Here is a 20,576-nt window from a genome sequence, read left to right as displayed (position 1 = left end):
TGATGTGGAAAATGGCCGATGCAAGCCAGGCCACTCTCGGCAATGAACTCCAGGGATACGTTAAGCTTATGGTGGTCAGCTACCCCGCAGGCACGCATCTCCTTCCTTCCTTGGAAATCTTTGGCCGACCTATTAGTCTTCTTGCACCATATCATAGGCTTAAAGAAGGGCCTGAGTTGAAAATTGGAAAGGATTTCAGACTACGAAGTGGGAATGGCTAGATGAGATGCATCGGCGGAAAGATACCCCTGCATGTAGACACACGCCACATGGAACTCTCCGATGGAGCGAAAATCCCCACTACATGTGATGGTGCCTTCTTTGCGACGCAACACGTATCAACGAGCACGATGAGTAACTCGTCAGTCAGAGGTAGAAGGACGGGCAGATGAACAAGATGCCTAGCTGAAACTTCTCCCAAGCGGGATCCCTAGGACCACATGTCCAGCTAGCTAGATGCGCCGCGGAACAAAAAAGGATACAACCGATGCGCTTCAGAATGGAAACATGAGGATTGTAGGAAACAAAGGTGGCTGGTGGTTGCATACAAACCCGAGTATAGCTCACACTTTGGACGAACCCCCTTGTTCAGCCAGGGACGGCCCGAGGACAAGATTGAGAAGTTTGGCTAACCAAGCACACTAGTCTCGCAACATTATAAACGCGAAGAGGGTGTGTAGATGAAACTACCTCGAGCACGAAGGAAGAGAAATCAAAAGAAATATTCGGTTGTCGGAGTGCTTGACGACTGCAGTCCATTCGTGACAAAGGATACATCGAATGCTACCACGCTTATGACTTTCCAATAGGAAAAAGGATCGGAGGGTTTGATATAATACTCTCACCTCCATCAACGGGATTTTGTAAGCATGTGTATCACTTGGAATCTCAAAATCGCTAACTTCATCAAACACTTTATGCCAAACCGTGCTACAAGATTCAACTTGATCCCCATTGACACATTGATGACTCCGAACAGGATATGATGGACTGTGGCCAAGACTCGACGTGGCAGGATGGACTTGATAAGTGGTAATAAGTTTATCAAAAAATCTCAATGCGGAGTACGTGGGTTGCTCCTTATTGATGCTTGAATATAGTCGTGGTACGTCCGGCCTTTCACCTCCATATCGATACCGATAAGGTGCATGGACGGAAGCTTTTATTCGTCTCATTTTCGATATGTCATACATCGAAGTGGCCAGCCTTGGAAATACCCCTAGCTGTTATGCTACCACACGATGGCGTCATTTCGCTGCCGCATTATCGGGAGCAGTAGGGACGTCATGTGCTACCTTTTACAGACAGGTGCACTGATTCAAATTACGTTCTGATGTTAAGACCGGACAGCTACGACAAGCCATTCGAGTGTTCCGCCCGAGTTCGTCCGATGTCCGGTTCTGGCTGAATCACCGGGTCAAGTCTTACGTACAACAGCATGATTGTCTGCGACGCCACTGCTGAGCCACTGCATGGTCTCGGCCAGCTTCGGAGGTGCTCACCTAAAACCTGAATCAAAAAAGCAGTCGGATCCAACTGCTCGTAGGCCAGGAATACTGCGTAAGATGATGAGAGCGTAAGGCCGGCACAGGCCCTCGCATCACGGCTTTGACTGTGTATGACCATTTCCCACGTAATTGTGGATCACTGTTAAAGCGTTGCCGTTGATGGTCTCAAACTTGGAAAATAATGATACCAGATGGGCTCTCAGGCAGCCACTTATGCTGTAACAAAGAAGACTGGTCTAGCGAGACCCTTTGATGAGGAAGTTGATGAGCACATAGCATCTGCTCGCAGCGAAACCGGATGGCGCATAGCATCGTCTGGACCCTAAGAATGGGCGCTCCAGACCGCTAGAGACTCACCAGTTACAGGGAAGCTCCCCGGGGCTGATTCAGGGCCCACTGAGTCGTGTCCAATCGAAATGCCCAAAACTAGGTTTCTTCAGGGGAAGGTCTCCACGCTAGTTACACAAGGCTGCTGCGGACGGTCGCACGCAGTTGCGCAACACATGCTCTAACAGCTGCACTTCCACAGTGGGGCGTTGAGCGATAAGGAGGATAAGGATAGCACACCTGACCGAGCTCCAACCTTATCGCGACATCATCCTCGTCCCCTACACCATCCCATCTACCCGTTCATCCTCTCGTCTTTCATCACTGGCTCTCCACTTTCCTTGATTGCACCCATAGTATCACATACTGTATCCTTTTCCTTCAAATATGCATCGATTTAATTCCTGACCGTCTCCCGTGAAGCCTTCTTTGCCCACCTTTCCCTCCTTCCATTCAACATGGCGAATTCTCCGTCGCACAAGTCCAGTCGGAGCCCAGCCTCGTCCACCTCCGGCGGCCAAGACTCCCTTTCACATTCCAGAGATCGCCGCGATGCCGTAGCCTCCTCCGTATCCGCATCCGCCTCTGCCGACGACCCCGTGCCGGTTGAGACACTGGTGGAACATCTCCTTGCTGCCAAACGCTCCCTATCGTCGATGACGGCCGTTCTGCGTGCCAATGAGATAGCCACCAACGCCCGTCAGGCCCACGAGGAGGCAGTCGTTTTATATGCCGAGAGCCAGTTCTTGCAGCGCGCCATCTCTGAGCAATTAGCGCTGCTGATGAAGGTTCGCCGCGGGCTTAAGAGGACCTACGATGCCGGGAAACGCGACTTCAAGAATCTCGTCAAGACGATGGACGCGACGAATGAGAAGCTGCAAGATACGATGGCCATGCTGAAGAATACCACAGTAGAGAGTGTATTCAGACCCCCCGGCGAGGAGCGACGGAACTTGATGGACTTTGTGGACGAAAACAGCGTCCACGTCATGGTCGAGGCTCTGAAACAGAGCCTCGGAGAGCTGCAGGTATGTTTCCCCCTCATAGCCTTGCAGTCAAACCTGGCTAACAATTTTGTACCCAGGCCATTCAAACATCATTTGATGGCGATCTACTTCGTTTCGACGACGATCTGCGAGCCCTGAAGAAGACGGCAGTCTCACCACCTGTGACTCGATCTCCATCCGACTCATCCTCCTACGACCCGATCCCTGAACTCCTTGTGTCCCTCGTCGATCACTCGCATCTCATGGCACAACTTTTAACGTCACTTACGAAACACTTTGACCTCTGCGTCACGGCAGTCCGGACAACGGAAGGTGGCGCGGCTCTCGCTCGCCGTAGGGCGGCGGAAGTGACGCAGTCCCAAGGTGGTGACGGCGTCTCGATATCGGGAGTAATTGCAGACCAGGAGTCACACATGCCGGACCTCGAGCCCACCACGACACAGGACCGTGCGGATATGCTTGATATTGTCGTGAGCGACGCAGCTGAAGTCGATAGCGTCATTCAAGAGATCAACGAGAGACTGCACGCGATGGAAGAGGACTTCGCAGCTCTAACACAGCAGACAGAGCGGATCAAGGCGGCTTTCCTCGGGACGCTGGATGCCTTCACGGCGCTGGAGGACACGGGCGGCAGGGTAGCGAGTTACATCGCTAGCGAGGCCGAGTTTCTGCAGCGCTGGGAGGACGAGCGCTACACCATTTACGGTAAACTCGGAGAGATGGACGACCTTAGAGACTTTTACGAAAAGTATGCGGGCGCGTACGACAACCTGATCTTGGAGGTTGAGCGACGACGACTCGTGGAGGACAAGATACAAAACATCTGGCGCAAAGCGAAAGACAGCGTCGACAAGCTTATCGAGAACGACAGGAGGGAGCGGGAGGGTTTCCGTCAGGATATAGGCGAGTTTATCCCTACAGACCTGTGGCCCGGTATGGATGCCGGGATGAAACGGTTGGAGCTCGTGGCGGTTGACGACGGCACGGCGGAGGAGGATGCGAGCGGAGGGCAGAGAAGCACGCCAGCGCTGGACAGGAGCGTTGTGGATGCCGCCAGGGACAGATTGGAGCGAAGCCAACAGCGGTAGCGGTGTATGGCAGAGGCGGGTTTTATTTTTAGGACGATTCCGGGCCTATTTCTTCTTCTCTATCTGTGGCGTTTGATAAAGACAGCGGCCTTCAGCTAGGCATGGGACGATACGGACGGCGGCAAATTGTTTCAAGTTTCTCATTTGGCTGGCAAGCTTTACATTCTCGCTCTTGTATGAATTTATTGGGCACATTTCCCATTCCACACCACTACTAGCTACTATGGTCAACGACGCTTCATGTTTCCAGAACCTTGGAGTGGTCGGCCCAATTAGGCCCCTCACCCCCTGGTATTTCGAATGTCCCAGAAGCGTGTGATGCTTCAGTTTCAGCGAACAATCTTGATTCTGTGACCCATTTGACAAATAATTGCTGTAGTATAGGGCATCTCTGTATTTAATTGGGGGTCCTCAGCTGAGGGAACCTGGCGCAGCGCAGCGGGCCAACACACTTTAAGCTTGTGGCTTGTTCGCTGGCGCCTGTGCTTGGCTGGTGGACTAGGGGGCGATGCCGATATCCGAGAAGTGTCTCGGCCATGAGTGTTTAATGTACACATTGTTGCCATGGAAGTGACACCATTTTCACCGGTCAGTTAGAGGAAGCGATTAAATTTTCATCGTAGTTGGAGGGATTATACCGTCGTGATGGGGTAACGGTTCATCGCAGCTCAATTGATCGGCATTTCGCTGAGATTGGTATCCGCCAAAAGAGGCAGACTGACTCTTCTGTACACTATAGAGTGACCTGATATACCGTAGTGTAGGTAGGTAATCTACTCCGTCAGAACAGAGGAGGCCGCAACCAGCTCCTCGCTGACGGGGCCCTGGACTTATGTAAGCCAAGTTTAAATGCGTGCTGTGGACACAGGCCAAGACCTGGTAAGGCCCAGACAAGCCTTGGCACGTGATGTTCGGCAATGCGACGCGTAACCTCCCCTGTAGGGATACCTTGATGAGGTAGACTGCCACTTGCGTCCCCTAGCGGCGATGCCGAATGAGGACTGCCCAATGACGTTACCACTGGTAGCGCACGGGCAGGGCCCCCAAAAAAGCTAAACCAGATTGGCCTTTTGCACTTACAAAGTGCTACACTAAGACTGTTGCACCAAACGAACGGGCAGAGGCGGAGAGAGAGATGGGAGCTACCTACTAGTACAATTAGCTAACAGCTCGACGAGGAGGTGCGCCAGAGTAGCTCCGTCATTGACTCAAATCATTCCACACCCGAGACCCTTTTTCTTCCGTCACTAATTTTACTGCTCTCTTGTATTGTTTTCTTCTCCTCCCAGTCCAAACCCCACTCCGATCTCTGTATCTATCTTCACGACAGACAGACTTTGCTGTCTTCGCATCACCAGCAGCTTATCGGGTTTTCGCATCCTCGAAATTTCGACGCGAATGTCGCAACCGTACGGCGAATCAGCTGGCTACTACGGTGGCCAGCAGCAACAACAGCAACCTTACGATCCAAAGTATGCCCAGCAATACAACAACGGGTACCAGCAGGGCTATGCTCCTCCTCCTCCTCAACCCTACGGCTATGAGAATGGGAGTAATGGCTACGGATATAATGCGCCGCCCCAGGGCCACGATCCGGAAAAGTACACTTTCGAGGAGGCGTTCAAGATTGAGAAGCCAAAGTGGAATGATCTCTGGGCTGCTATTCTGGTAGGTGATCTATACTTGGTGGTCGACGGATATTGGAATTCTGACGTGACCAGTTCATCCTTGTGTTCCTCGGATTCGCAGCAGTCTCTGGGCTCACGATATCTGGCTACTCATCTACCAAGTCTCTCAATGGTGGCGGCATCTACGATGGCGGCAACACCTTCGGCCTAAGCACCCACACCATCGTTCTCTTCGCCTTCTGTCTCGCTGTCGCCGTGGTCCTGAGTTATGCCTATGTCTGGCTTGCGCGCCTGTTTCCCAAGGCCTTCATCTGGGTCACGGGCATCCTCAACATCGTCTTCGCATTGGTTACGGCCATTTACATGCTTTCAAGACGCTACTACTCTGGCGGCATCGTCTTCTTGATCTTCGGTGTGTTTTTGGTTATCGCCTTCATCAGCTGGATCCCGCGCATCCCCTTTTCGGCCCTGATGCTCAAGACCTCGATCAAAGTCTCAAAGAAGTACGGCCACGTCTATCTGGTGTCTTTCATCGGCGGTATGATTGGTGCCGCCTTTGGCGCCTGGTACTCTGTTACTCTGGTTGCGACGTACTCCAAGTACCAGCCCTCTCCCAACAACCCACAGTGCAGGAGCGGCCAATGCGGTCAAGGCAAGGTCATCGGCATCATTGTCTTCATCACCTTTGCCATGTACTGGATCTCCGAGGTTCTCAAGAACGTCATCCACGTCACCATCTCGGGCGTGTACGGGTCATGGTACTTTTGCGTCAACAATTTCCCCAGGGGCGCGACTCGCGGCGCGCTGAAGCGATCTTTGACCTACAGCTTTGGATCTATTAGCTTCGGTAGCTTGATTGTCGCCATCATCAACTTCTTGCGCCACCTTTGCTCCGTTGCCAGGTCTCAGGCAGCCGGCGATGGCAACATTGTTGGATATGTCCTGTTTTGCATTCTCGGCTGCATCATCGGCCTTCTCGACTGGGCCGTGTCGTTCCTTAACCGCTATGCATTCTCGCACATTGCACTCTACGGCAAGGCGTACATTCCCGCCGCGAAGGATACCTGGAAGATGATCAAGGATCGTGGCATCGATGCCCTTGTCAATGTGAGTTTTCTTATGATACGTGACAGAGTAAAGTGCGCAGCTAACCGAACAACCAGGAATGCCTCATTGGACCCGTCCTCTCCTTTGGCGCCGTTTTCATCGGCTATGCCTGCGCTTTCCTTGCCTACCTGTACATGGTCTTCACCCACCCTGCCTACAACCAGACCGGAAGCTACACTCCCGTTGTGGTCGCTTTTGCGTTCCTCATCGGTATGCAAATCGCCAACGTGTTCACGACGCCCATTTCCAGTGGCATTGACACGATCTTTGTTGCCGCGGCTTGGGATCCTCAAGTTATGATGAGAGACCACCCGCAGCTGTACGACGAGATGGTTCGCGTTTACCCCGGTGTTCAGCAGGCCATCCACGCTTGATCGGACTTTGGCTTTAGTGTACGAGAACAGGTTGTGTGAATCTTATGTGGAGGATTAGTGGCGTATGGGGGGATTGGATACCCAGGGAGGTGGTTTCGTTGTTCCAACTTCCTAAGTTGACTAAATACTAATCAAGTTTTATTTCTTTTATAATTCGGATCTCTGAGAGGACATTCTCATGGAACCACCCATTGCCAGTGTTTTGTTTTCACAACAACTACTTCTTTTATTCACCTCTAGCTTGGACAGGATTAACCCTCTGCAATCTCCAAATTCCGTCTCCAATTTCCACAAGACCCAACTCGAAAACCCGCTCATCACGCTAATACAGCACCTCCGAGATACATCTTCCCCACCCCGGACGCCGTCTCAACGCAACCGATTCATGACTCCGTCCAAAAAAACTCGTCGCCAACCCTGATCCACACACCTCGCCCACATCGCCGCCGCTTCTGCACCCACCCGAATCCATCGCGGGGAACCCGAAGAAAAAAATAGAAAAAACTCTGCAGCAGAGCTCTTTGAACCCGCTTCCCGCCTCCGCTGTCATCAGAAGCTGGCTTCCAATCCAGCAACAACCTGGCCGGTTGGCCCAATGGCAAGGCGTCTGACTACGATTTCATCGTGCAATCAGGAGATTCTGGGTTCGACCCCCAGGCTGGTCATTCCTTTTGCCCCCTCCTTTGAGGAGGGGGGTTGATGGTTTCCTTTTCTCTTTGGCTTGAGGGAGCCACGCCATCTTTCTCATATGGTCTGACAGCCATAGAGGAGCATCCAGCAGATTGTCTCTGTGGCTCAGTTGGAAGAGCGTTGGTCTCATATCATCGAATATGACTCTATCTTGAGATAGGAACATCCAAAGGTCGCAAGTTCGAGCCTTGCCAGGGACATTTCCTTTTGCCTATGTTTAATTGGTATTCTTTTGGTATTTGTATGGCCTACTGTTATGCTGCACTGGCGAGTAACGATGTAAGCGAACCAATTGCGGGTCGTTTTTTCCTGGTATCACGATGTTGGTGTGCTGGGTTTGAGCAACTCTCTATTTGATTTTGATGGCCATTTTTGTGCCTCACATCGATAGCGAACAGTAGGTATTGATGATCTCTGAAATATTTGACCTTTCGAATAAAATACTTTTTATATACTTCCTCTGTTTTAATTACTTGCTTGTACCCCTCGCGTGTCGCGTTTCATCCTAGTTTAGTAGATCGCTTTTTCATCGCTCCCTTGTGACGCCCTTCATGTCATTGTCCATTCTGCCGCCCTTCACCGCTCAATCCTTCGACAGACAAGTGCTTAAGTACGCTTGACCTCATCTTCACACCACATCACTCACCCCACAAACACACTTACTGTAAATCCAGCGTTCATGTCGGAATGGGCGCCAAAACATCCGAAGACCAACCACCTCAGGGAAATGGTATGGGCCTTTCCCCAATCTAAACCTTACGGCCTACTCACACACCACAGGAGGACCAATCTCATCCAGCCCCTGCTCCGCCGGCGGAGAACCCCGCGGCGCGCACCTGTCGCGTGATGGGGATGGCAGCCTCGGGGATCAAGGAGATGATGACGACGACGACGACGATGAGGACGCTGCCTCCATGCCGCTGACAGACCACAACAAGAAGAAGCGAAAGCGAAAGCCAAAGAAGAAGAAGAAGAAGACTGCCACCCAGCAGTCATCGCCCCCAAGAGTGCCGCTGACCGAGCTCTTCCCATCCGGAGAGTATCCCGCCGGCGAGTTCCAGGACTACTCTAATGACTTTAACACGGCCCGCACGACAGCCGCGGAGCTGCGTTATCACGGCCGCCAGCACCTTGAGGACCCAACACTCCTCAACGACTACCGCAAGGCCGCTGAGGTACACCGCCAAGTCCGGCATTGGGTCCAGGACAACGTCAAGCCGGGTCATACTCTCACAGAGATTGCGACGGGCATCGAGGAAGGCGTGCGCGCCCTCCTTGGGAACCAGGCGTTGGAGCCTGGGGATGGGTTGAAGGCTGGAATGGGCTTCCCCACCGGCCTCTCACTCAACTCGTGTGTCGCGCACTACACGCCGAACCCAGGCCAACGGGAGATTGTTCTGCAGCATCAGGATGTCATGAAGGTCGACTACGGCGTGCACGTGAACGGCTGGATTGTCGACAGCGCCTTCACCATGTCCTTTGACCCGGTGTACGACAACCTCCTCGCCGCAGTCAAAGACGCGACGAATACAGGTATCAGGGTGAGTGATACCCTATGCTCTCATTCGCGCTTTCATCATTGCTAACAGGCATAATAGACGGCCGGAATCGACGTCCGTATCTGCGACGTCAGCGCAGAGATCCAGGAGACCATGGAGAGCTACGAGGTCGAGATCGGCGGCAAGACGTACCCGATCAAACCGGTGCGCAACATCTGCGCCCACGACATCAAGCACTACCGTATCCACGGCGAGAAGGCGATCCCGTTCATCAAGAACAACGACGAGACCAAGATGGAAGAGGGTGAAATCTTCGCCATCGAGACCTTTGGGTCGACCGGCCGCGGCAAGACGCACGACGACTCCGGCGTTTACGGGTACGTGCTGAGCGACGACGCGCCGAAGCACGTGTCGTTGCCGTTTGCCTCTGCGAACCGCCTGTACAAGGTTATCAAGGAGCAGTTCGGCACCATTGTGTTTTGCCGTCGGTACCTTGAGCGCCTTGGCGTCGAGCGGTATTTGGCCGGGCTGAATTGTCTTGTCCAGCACGGCGTTCTCGAGTCTTATCCGCCGATGGTGGATGTCAAGGGGTCGTATTCTGCGCAGTTTGAGCATACGATTCTACTTCGGGAGGCGAGTAAGGAGATCATCAGTCGCGGAAGCGATTACTGATTCTAACACGTCTCTTGTTGAGTAAGGTATCCAGATTGTTTACCAAGATTGGTTGTTTTTCAATACACCCAATAGGGATGGTTTCAACACCGTTGAAGAATGTTTTCTCGTGAACAGGGGGGGCCACAGTCAAAGTAGCCAGGGCTTCAACATGCCTGATTATCTTTTATCACACTCATTTATTAGGTTAGTTAGTTTGCCATTTTAAACACGGCATGGCCGTTGGAAATACAGTCTTTACCTAGCCTTTTGCATCCAATGCCGAGAATATTGTGAGAGCTTCACAAGTCGTCAACAGCCGGAATCCGGCATTATTTGAAATGAACGGGGTGAAGAATCGAGTGAACATGCCACCAGTCGTAAGGCTGCCCGTGAAGAAGCTTTGCCGTGAAAGCTTGGCTCTCGCATTATCAGACGGATTTGGCTTCCCGCGCAACTCCCCGCCCACGGTTCATCGGAACTCGGCAATCCCGGTCCAGCCACCACGTGGATGGGCCCCGTCAGCACCGAACACCGGGCGGACTCGTCAAAAGACATGGGCACCGTTTGTAATTTGCCGAAATATGCCTCTCGAACTGTAGCCCAACACCGCGGCTGGCGGTCGGCGCTAATTAGTGCTTCGCCGGCCGATGGCTTGAGTTCACTAATCAGAAAAAACAGGGCAGGAACCTGAGACCTCGACATCATGAGCGTCCGTATGTCTGGAACGATCAGACATATTCAGATTTCCGATTCAGAATTTCGCCGAGTAGATTGGATCACCGTTGGGGTGAACATTGGTGTCTTAGACCGTTGCAGAATAGACATGATTTTGTTCTCTCCCCCCCGTCTAACTCTCTTGACCGATGTGACGAACTGCTACCACTCCACTATGACAAGAACTGTTAAGAGATGTATGCAGATCACTAATCAGATCCCAATCCTTAATGGATACGGCCGAGGGTATGAAGCGGGCAAGGCCAGGAGTGGTCACCTACTGGGAGAAAGTCTCATATCCAAGAACTTCGGTCCGTATATGTGGTCCCGGCGCTGTGGACGACTGAGATCCCACATGGCGTGGTTTAACTAGATTCACTTTTGTGTCATCTGAACCTAAAGGACCAACCTTGACTCGGGATTAGCAGTTCCCGCCGCCAGTAATCCACATGCCCACCGTCCAAACTGTTAAATTCATCACGTCCCCGACTGATTGTCCGGCAAGGTTGACTTGCTGAGCAGTAGGCTCGGTAACTTGCCTGCTTCTTGCCCTCACTATGGCGGTCACGATGTCGGAACAGGCGCTCACCCCTCCGTCGACTTCGGACGGAGACCTCGAGAAACACATCGCAGAGGACAGCACGTCCCTCGAAGGCGATCAACAGCCCGTAGACTGGGACGATCCGCGAGAACTAAGAAACCCGCGAAACTGGAACTCCTTTGTCAAGGTTCTCCATATGGCGATTCCGTGTTTGTTATCTTTCGTGATGTAAGATTCAATCCTCTTGCAATTCCCATCCATAACCAACGGCCATCCGCAAACAGAACACTGACACCTGCTAATTATTCTTTACCAGCACCTTCTCGACGTCCATCACAGTCCCCGCCACCGCCATCATAATGCAAGAATTTTCCGTCTCCAGGACCCAGTCCATCCTGCCCCTGACCCTGTATACCCTCGGCATCGCAGTAGGCCCCGTCTTCATCGCGCCGTTCTCCGAGGCTTTCGGCCGGAAGTGGATCTATGTTGGAACCTGCACGGCTCTACTTGCCTTCCTGGGCGGTGCCGCAGGCGCCCAAACCTTCTCGGGATTGCTCGCGTGCCGCTTTCTCGCAGGGGCTCTGGGATCGGCGGGTATTGCTGTCGGAGCGGGTACGATAGCGGATATCTGGGGTCTTGGAGGAGGCGCGAGCGCGTCATTCCTGTTCATTCTCGGCCCCTTTCTTGGTCCGACATTGGGGCCGCTTGCTGGGGCTTACATACTCAAGGACAGAGGGTACGACTGGCGGTGGACGCAGTACGTGCTGCTCATGGTCGGCGCCCCGGTTTGGGTAGGAACTCTCTTGATGAGGGAAACGTCCAAGCCCTGGATCCTGCGGAAGGAAATGGGTGACTATCAGGAAATCACCCTTTCAAGGCTGGCAACCCTCGCAAAGGGAGCAGCTATGCGGCCTATCAAGATGCTTTTCAACGAAGTCATCGTCTTGTCACTGGCCATCTATTCGGCGTTCGCGTATGCGATGGTCTTCAGTTACTTTGCCAGCTGTTCCTATATTCTTCAGAAGGTGTACCGTTTCACTCTTCAGGAAGTCGGGCTGAGCTTCATCAGCATTATCATCGGTTACATTCTAGCCACGGGCATATATGCCGTTATTGACGCCAGGTTGAGGGCCCCGGCCATCAAGGCGGGCACGGCGACCCCCGAGCAACGATTATATGCGGCTCTCGTCGGCAGTGTTATTCTTCCCATAGGTCTTTTTTGGTAGGTACTGCTCCACCACAAATACTTCTAATACTGACCTTCGTCTCAGGTACGCTTGGGAAGCTCATGAAGGAGGAAATTGGGCTGCCCTAGTCGGCGCAGGAATCCCGTTCGGCATCGGTGCCTTTTGTCTTTTCGTAAGTCAAGTTGCCTGCAGTCTTTATGTGCCGTCTTTGCTTACTATTCTTCAGTTGTCAGTCATTACCTACATGGTGGATTTCTACGGCGCAAAAGCAGCCGCATCAGGTAAATTCTCTCCTCCAGTTGAAATGTCTGTCGGTTGACAATCCACCAGCGTTGGCTGCCAATGGCATTCTTCGTTACATACTGGGCGCAGTTTTTCCTTTGTTCACTATACAGATGTATGAGAAGCTAGGCGTACACTGGGCGGGGAGTGTATTTGCGTTTCTCTCCCTCTTGTTACTTCCCATTCCATGGCTACTGTTTAAGTTTGGACCGGCCTTGCGGAAGCGCAGCAAGTTTGCGACTTCTTCATAAATGCTGCCAAATCCTGGCCGCCCTAAGGTAGTATGAGCTTGGGGGCAGAGTGAGGGTGTTAAGCCAGGCATCTACGCAAGAAATAGTTGGCTGTTTTTGTTAACGGGCCACTGGAAGAGAGGGTGGGTGAGTGGTAGCATCGACCCCGCAGGGTTGGTGGATGGGTAGAAGAAGCACCTCACGGTGCCATTACCGTTCTTTAATACAAGTAGACGCCGAGCTGGTATAAGTAGGCTTCAAGTTCCCCGGGGGTAAGGGCCCTCTGAATACAAGCATTGCCCTATCCCTGAAGATCATTACTATGATGGACGTAACTTCAGCACTGCTGAGCCTCAACAATAAAAAGACATGGGGTCATTTGACAGGTCCGCTGGCATTATTAGTGTGCGGCTGACCTGGACTCTCCCACGGGTATTGTAAGCCCTATCTGTGTCGCTCAATCTACGGGCTACTGTTATGTGGGAAGTGCGGAAAGCAGTATCTTGAAGTTTAAGATCACGAAAATATGCTTTTAAGTTGTAATCCTACACTCTAGTTGAAATGCTCAAGCATTTCCAAGAATCGACCTGACAAGCCACTGGAAACCTATTCTACGGCGGTGTGCTTGCGTCACTCAAAGCTTAACCCCCGGCTCGCACTCTAGCGTTAACCTGTCATACTGCAAAAATGAGCTATCTATTATTAGATAAGGCAACTCAAGGATGATTCAAGGTTTGTGGAGCAGCTTCTTGCATACCGCAACGACGAGGTAAACAGAGATCAGACCAACCCCGGCGATCAAAAGTCGCATTATGACTACACCCCACCTACAAAACAGGAAGCATAATACAGTCTATGAAAGTACCCACCCACCAAAACTACGCCTCCCAGTCTGCCCTGGGCCTGGACCGAACACTTGTGATTTGCACCCTAGTCGTCTTGGTGCCTGCCCAACACGACCGGATCGCCATTAGTATCCTTCCCTAAAGGTCTCATCAGCAACTCAGATATTACGTAGTCTTTTAGAATAATTATCTATCTGTTTCTAAAGCAACCATGGAATGTTTCTCACCTTATTAAATGTAAAAGTGAAACAAGTCTTATTGTGACTTTAACACCACTGTTATCATCCTAGGGTATGCTTATTACGCATGCTTAACTAAACACGGGAGCATTACTATGAGGATGTCTGTAGACAAAACCATCTGAACAACTCGCTAACAGTCAGATCTCGTTAGATCCTGAGATGCTGACTCAAACGTTACTTTTGTTCAAGTTCAACGATTGACTCTATCAAGCCACTTAGTAAATTAGACCATCACAGTGAAATAATCATGGGCCAGCGCCGTGATCATGCCTGAAGCTGATTTTGATCTTAAGTATCAGACGCATTGCGGCCTGACCTCTACATCATGCTGCTGGGCGGCATGGCTACACCGTTCAGCAGGTTGTAGTGAGGTCACATTATCTGTACATGTGCTTGGCATTGCGAGTATTATTTGCCTCCACGGCGAACAGAAATCCCCTTTTGCCCACACTGATACACCAATAAATCTGTCCTCGGTCTTCAGCAAGCATTCGTTGCATTCAGCGACACCGAATGAGACTATGCCGAGAGTGGCCGAGCAGTGACGCTCACATCCGTGCATCGTTATTGAGGCTGAAGCCTGGGAAAGCAGACCCCATGACGTGGTATACTCGTATGTGATTGATCAGAAAATGGATTTCAGGATCGAAGAGATTGAAAATCTGAACTTTTTTTTTTTTTTTTAGTTCCCCTGAGTATTGTTACTGAAACGTCGAGCATGTGGTGATTGGTCAAGGGGAAGTTTTGCTTCTACGGTATTATCACCGGCGTGCCAGTCAAAGGTAGAAAAACCCTTTAAGACGGAAGAACTGGAAAAGGAAAAATGGCCTTCAGCACATGTGTCAAACGTGACACAGCCTTGATGGAACGCAAGCTGATAGCCACCTATGGTGCATGCTGACCACCGGGCACTGCATCGCAGCAAGGCTTAGGTTCGGTTGCATCGCCACGCTGCGACTGATGGATAGGTACAATGAGATCCCGAAGTGCATACCACTTCTCCCTACTACTCCACTCCTCAATTCTTACCGCGCCAGCATAGCACCAAGTACACCGTATTCGTATGTGGATGTATGTACCAATCAGACCCTTTCATTGGTATTGAACCGCCCTGTACTCAGCTCGGCGCCAACAAATAATCAAGGGTCTGACATCCGCCCTATCCTGACTACCTAATTCACCAGAGTGCATTATAATAAGCCCAAAGAATCATCAGTCCCCACAGTATGCTACTCAGCGGCGTAGCAAAACGGGTTGGGTGGAATTTCTCGAGAAGCCCAAGTGTTTAGGCTAGAAGTTGTCTGGTGTGAGACAATAAGATACAGCACCTCTACTTCCACACATCAATTATCCCATTAAGCCAACACTCGGTGATAATTCCACACAGTCATGGAAGCAGTGGGCTTGGCAGTTGGGATCGCAGGCCTTGCGGGCCTTTTCAGCTCTTGTCTAGAGGTCATCGATAAGTTGGACTCTTACAGAGAATACAATAGCGACTCGAAATCTCTCGCACTCCGGTTCAAAGTCGAAAAGATCCGCTTCAAACAATGGGGCTCCGCAGTCGGTATTCAGCACGGGAAGCTCCCAAAACAGCACCACCCCGCACTTGAGGATACGTCGACAAGAGCCACCGTTGAAGAGATTTTGCGGCATGTGCAAAGGATGTGCGATGATGACGATGCGGTTACATCCCAGCTTAACGCTAAACCTGCGGAAGACAAGCTTTCTTCCCTAGGCTTGTTGCAGCCTCATCGGGTGACGGCAAAAGAATCGACTCGTGTGAAACTAGATTGGGTATTTCGAGAGAAGAAGAAACGCACGTCTCAACTCGAACACTTCAGCACCCTAGTGGACAGCTTATACGACTTGATCCCTCCAGATAGGACAAAGGGCAAACACATCATACTTGAGACATCGACAGATGGCAGCAAGACAGGGCATCAACAAGGTTAGTCAGTATACCCCTTGTTTCTAACGACGGTATTAGTGATCAGTTTGTCTATTTCTAGTGAGTGATCCTCTTGGTGACGCGACATGGGCTTCGGAATTTCGGGAGTACCTTGCAAAGGTAGAGAAAGAAAGTGAAGGTATGACTACTAAAGCTCTCTTTATATCCTTAAGTGCTGATGTTAACACCCACAGCTGAGGAACGTAAGAGAATACGCGCATGGTTAGGCCAGCATAACCCAAATGATATCTACATTGAGTCCACCCGCAAAAGATTAAGGGGCACTTGCGACTGGATCTTGAACGAACCTGCGTTCCAGACCTGGCTATCATCCACCTTATCGTCGAACAGCCCTAGTCTATTATGGATTAACGGGCCTGCTGGGTTTGGCAAGACGGTACTTTGTGCCCGAGTGATAGAGCACTTATTATCGACGATTGAAACTCCTCTTGCGCACTTCTTTCTTTCTTCAGACTTTGACGGTCGCGATGATCCATTCGTAACCGTTAGAGTCTGGATCGACCAGGTAATATCCCACAACAGGACTGCTTTCTGCTATGTCCGCGACCGATGGGCATCACAAAACGAGCAGACGGCGTCGCGAGAGACGATTGTCAATCTCTTCCGAGGAATCATTCAGACTGTGCCAGGCTGCATATTCGTTTTGGATGGGTTAGATGAATGCGCCTGGATGGCAAGAAGCCAAGGCGACGATAACTCTATCGACGAGTTTCTCCACAGGGTCTTGGACGCCATTGCGAACACTGACACCCGATTAATGCTCGTCACTCGGACGGAGCCAAAAATTGGAGCAGTCGTTAGCAAGGCGACAGGTTTCCTCGAGCTGAGGGTCTCCCAGGAACATAGCCAACCCGACATCAAGCTCTATTCTAGAAGTATAGTCAATCGGAAGTTAGAATCGCAGGACGAAGCGACAAAAGATGCTATTTCCAGGAAAATGGCTGATCGGTGTGACGGCTTGTTTCTCTGGCTTAAACTACATGAGAACTCATTGAAAGCAAACAGAAGGACAAAATGGCTTGAGGATGCTATTGACAAGACACCACTAGGTCTCAACCGCGCATACGAGCGAGTTTGGAGCACCATTGAACAACAACCCGAACCTGTAAAGGATCGCGCTTTTTCCATCTTACGTTGGACAGCTTTTGCAACAAGACCTCTGACTGTCAACGAAATCACCGAAGCGACACTGATAGACGAAAACCACGGAAATGTCGCATATGAAGATCTGCCTTTGTATGTCAATAACGAATTTGTTAACGACGAGATCCACGGCCCTTGTGGTTCCCTAGTGGAAATTCGAAGGACTGATAATCAAGGCGGAATTGGACTAGGAACGGTCCATCTAGCCCATTTTACTGTCAAGCAATATGTGCTTGGTAAACTATCTGTTCAGCTGATACCATTGAAGGCAAACGAGGCTCTGCGATCTTCCCACGAGGCTCTTCAAAACACACTTCTCGCGAAACTCTGCCTCCTATATATAAGTCATACCCGTGTGTGGAATAATAACATCCCGGAGGATGGCACCTTCGTGGAGAATGCTTTTCGCGACTACGCAGCAAATGCATGGTTTCAGCACGCCATGAGAGCGGACGAAACTAATGATAGCTTAATGCCGTTCATGGAAACCCTTCTTGACCCCGACAACCATGTGTATAAACTCTGGCAAAACTGGTATGACTTACGTAGCATCACACCAGCGGACGAACAAAGTATAACAGTAGTTCGAGGCGGGCCTCTACATTATTCTGTCCGTTTGGAATTCCCCAAACTTTTAAAGCACTTGTTGGATGTACACAAGTACAATGTAGACGAGGGGACGTCTTCTGGCCTCACGGCATTGCATTTGGCTTCCGCCTTTGGTCACATAGAACCAGTCAACATCTTACTGAGGGCAGGTGCAAATCCTACAATTGCCGCTGGTGATGGTTGGACCCCAATCCACATGGCTTCGTGGAATGGACACAGCAAAATCATCCGGATATTACTCGAGGCAAATGCAGATGTCATGGCTGGCACCGACAACGGGCTTACCCCACTTCATGTATGCTTGAGCAGTAACCATATTGAAGCGGTTCAACTACTACTTGACGGAAATGCTGAGATTAACGCCCGCTGTAACAAAAACAAGACACCACTACACTACGCTTCGGGTGACGGATATGCAGAGATAGTCTCATTGCTTCTGAAAGCGGGAGCTGACGTTACAGCGGTTGACAATGATGGACTAACCCCACTGCACGCGGCCTCAACCTGTGGGCACGCTGACGTTGTCCGAATACTCCTCTTGCACCATGCGTGTACCGCAGCTCAAGACAATTACAAAAGAACACCCCTTTACAGTGCTTCAAGAGGAGGACACACTGAGGTCATCGAACTGCTTCTTGAAAGCAACGATGATATCGAGATTTCTAATGAATCTGGAAGGACACCACTCTGTGCAGCTGCTTTAAACGGGCATATTGAGGTTGTTCGTGTCTTGCTTGCAAGAGGGGCCGATATCGAGGCTGCAGATATTGATCAGCGCACGTGTCTTCACGCAGCTTCTCGAAGGGGACACTTCGAAATTGCAAAACTACTGTTGGATCAGGGAGCTTGCATCGCCAGTTACGACTATGACGGATGGACACCACTGCATGCAGCAACGACAAGGGGCCACACCGAAGTGGTGAAGCTTCTCCTCGAAAACAAGGCTGACGCGAGGATCTGCAACAAGTTCGGTAGGACGCCACTTTCATCAGCTGCAGAAAATGGACTGCTCGAGCTGGTTAGGCTATTGCTGGACAAACGTTCCGACGTCGACACCCAGGATAACGAAGGGCAAACAGCACTCTTCCTGGCATTGAAAAACGGTCACACGGAAGTGGCTCGGCTGCTACTCCAAATGAAAGCTGACGCTGGGATAAAGGATAAGAACGGCTGGACAGCACTCTCTGCGGCTTCCTCTGGAGGTCATAGCGAAGCAGTCGAGTTATTATTAAATAACTCAGCTGATACTGCGACTAGGAATGAAGAAGGCTTGACGCCACTTCATATAGCATCGTCTCGAGGCGATGTTACGATCGCGAGGTTGCTTCTCGAAAATGGAGCTGATGTCTTAGCTCGGACTGATCATAAGTTTACACCTATTTATCTTGCCTCACTTGTTGGGAGCGTCGAGACAGTGCAATTACTTCTTGATGAGCATGCAGACATCGCAGTTCAAAACATAGATGGATTAACACCACTTCATGCCGCCTCCATGAATGGGCACGTTAGCGTGGTTAAGTTGCTAATCGAGAAGGGCGCCAATGTCCATGTCTTGCACAATGATGGGTGGACATCACTGAACATGGCCTCTTTACACGGACATGTCAATATAGTTCAGCTGCTGCTTGAGAATGATGCTGACATCACGGTTTGTAATAAGTATAAATTCTCAACGCTCCATTCAGCCTGCCACAATGGTCATATAGATGTGGTTAAGTTGCTGCTTGAGCAAGGGAAAGCAGACGTCAACGTTGTTGATGAGGATGGGTCAACGCCACTACATGAAGCTTCAGCAGAAGGGCACTCTGCAATAGTTAAACTTCTACTTAATCATCATGCAGATCTTTCGATAACAGATATTTATGGAGCTACCGCGCTTCATGGCGCCTCGGCAAACGGATATTATAAGATTGTCAGACTTCTACTCCGAGAGGGGGCTGATATCTTGGCTGGGAATAATGATTGTACAACGCCACTATTCTTAGCCTCCCAACATGGTCATTATAAATTAGTCAAGCTTCTCCTCAAAAAGGGAGCAGATGTCACAAAGACGGATAGCCAGGGGTTTACGCCACTCCATGGAGCTTGTCGTCAGGGGCACCGTAAGGTAGCTACCCTCCTCCTCCGCCATCACGCCGATCATTCTGTTCGAAGCAAAAATGAAGTCACGGCGCTATACCTAGCTTCGGGACAAGGTCATCTCGATATAGTCAAGCTACTCATACAAGAAAATGCCGATGTTTCAGCTAGCGATAATGATGGATGGACGCCACTCCTCGTGGCGTCGGCAAATGGCCACGTAAAAGTGGTCGAAATACTAGTCGAACACGGTGCAGATATCACAACTAGAAACAACAGAGGCTTGACGCCGCTCTTTGTAGCCGCAGCGAACCAGCACCCTGAGGTGGTCAACTTCTTCTATGAAAGGATGTAGCAGCCACAGCTAAGTCTGCATAAAGGTAAGCAGTACTGGATCACCCCAATTCATAATAGCGCTGAGTGCTGAGTGCTGAGTACAGGATTGTTACAGTCACTAAAGTGATAATACTGCTTGGTTGGTAGCAGTAGCAGGAGCCCAGGAGCTGATCAACAGTGACTGTTAAAGGGGTTTTCTGGCACGAGTCGCTGCTTTGATAGTGATGGAATGCGGCTTGCCCATCACTTGACAAAATTTATAAGATCTGTCAAAACACTACCACAATTCTTCCTGAAATGAGGGTTTCTACTAGATCATTATATGCAGATGCCTTCACCTTCTTTGCCGGCCCGTCACGTTTGAGAGTGCCCAGCTTTACTAGCATAAAAGAAAGAATTCAAGATGCAGCTGGTCTAATTTCGGAGGTGCAAAAGGTCAAGAAGAGTATGTTCTCAACAGGAAGTGCCCGTAACTGGGGAGACGTGACATATCAAAAGAGGTAACCTCTCGGTTGTG

The 20,576-nt window shown here is 50.7% G+C and overlaps 5 protein-coding genes across 5 annotated transcripts; all 5 read left to right on the top strand.

Moving 5' to 3' along the window:
* Positions 1-2,293: 2,293 nt before the first annotated feature.
* CTRU02_213103 (Autophagy-related protein 17) lies at positions 2,294-3,930 on the top strand (the record flags this gene model as incomplete). Its single annotated transcript, XM_036721667.1, has 2 exons — positions 2,294-2,863; positions 2,920-3,930. The coding sequence occupies 2 exons, from the start codon at positions 2,294-2,296 to the stop codon at positions 3,928-3,930; spliced, it is 1,581 nt and encodes a 526-aa protein (XP_036586836.1).
* A 1,398-nt stretch (positions 3,931-5,328) lies between these two features.
* CTRU02_213102 (protein PNS1) lies at positions 5,329-6,965 on the top strand (the record flags this gene model as incomplete). Its single annotated transcript, XM_036721666.1, has 2 exons — positions 5,329-5,598; positions 5,652-6,965. The coding sequence occupies 2 exons, from the start codon at positions 5,329-5,331 to the stop codon at positions 6,963-6,965; spliced, it is 1,584 nt and encodes a 527-aa protein (XP_036586835.1).
* A 1,451-nt stretch (positions 6,966-8,416) lies between these two features.
* On the top strand, positions 8,417-9,900 carry CTRU02_213101 (methionine aminopeptidase; the record flags this gene model as incomplete). The annotated part of the gene is made up of 3 exons (XM_036721665.1): positions 8,417-8,459; positions 8,510-9,270; positions 9,328-9,900. 3 exons carry the CDS (start codon positions 8,417-8,419, stop codon positions 9,898-9,900), a joined length of 1,377 nt encoding a protein of 458 aa, XP_036586834.1.
* Positions 9,901-11,165: 1,265 nt separating this feature from the next.
* CTRU02_213100 (MFS polyamine) lies at positions 11,166-12,857 on the top strand (the record flags this gene model as incomplete). The annotated part of the gene is made up of 5 exons (XM_070205972.1): positions 11,166-11,365; positions 11,454-12,359; positions 12,409-12,496; positions 12,551-12,605; positions 12,655-12,857. 5 exons carry the CDS (start codon positions 11,166-11,168, stop codon positions 12,855-12,857), a joined length of 1,452 nt encoding a protein of 483 aa, XP_070060365.1.
* A 3,192-nt stretch (positions 12,858-16,049) lies between these two features.
* CTRU02_213099 (uncharacterized protein) lies at positions 16,050-20,078 on the top strand (the record flags this gene model as incomplete). The annotated part of the gene is made up of 2 exons (XM_070205971.1): positions 16,050-18,400; positions 18,503-20,078. The coding sequence occupies 2 exons, from the start codon at positions 16,050-16,052 to the stop codon at positions 20,076-20,078; spliced, it is 3,927 nt and encodes a 1,308-aa protein (XP_070060364.1).
* Positions 20,079-20,576: the final 498 nt, after the last annotated feature.

Source organism: Colletotrichum truncatum, assembly GCF_014235925.2.
Source record: "Colletotrichum truncatum strain CMES1059 chromosome Unknown Contig_0009, whole genome shotgun sequence".
Classification (NCBI taxonomy): domain Eukaryota; kingdom Fungi; phylum Ascomycota; class Sordariomycetes; order Glomerellales; family Glomerellaceae; genus Colletotrichum; species Colletotrichum truncatum.
The sequence above is the reverse complement of the archived record's forward strand: the minus strand, read 5'-3'. Positions and strand labels throughout refer to the sequence as shown.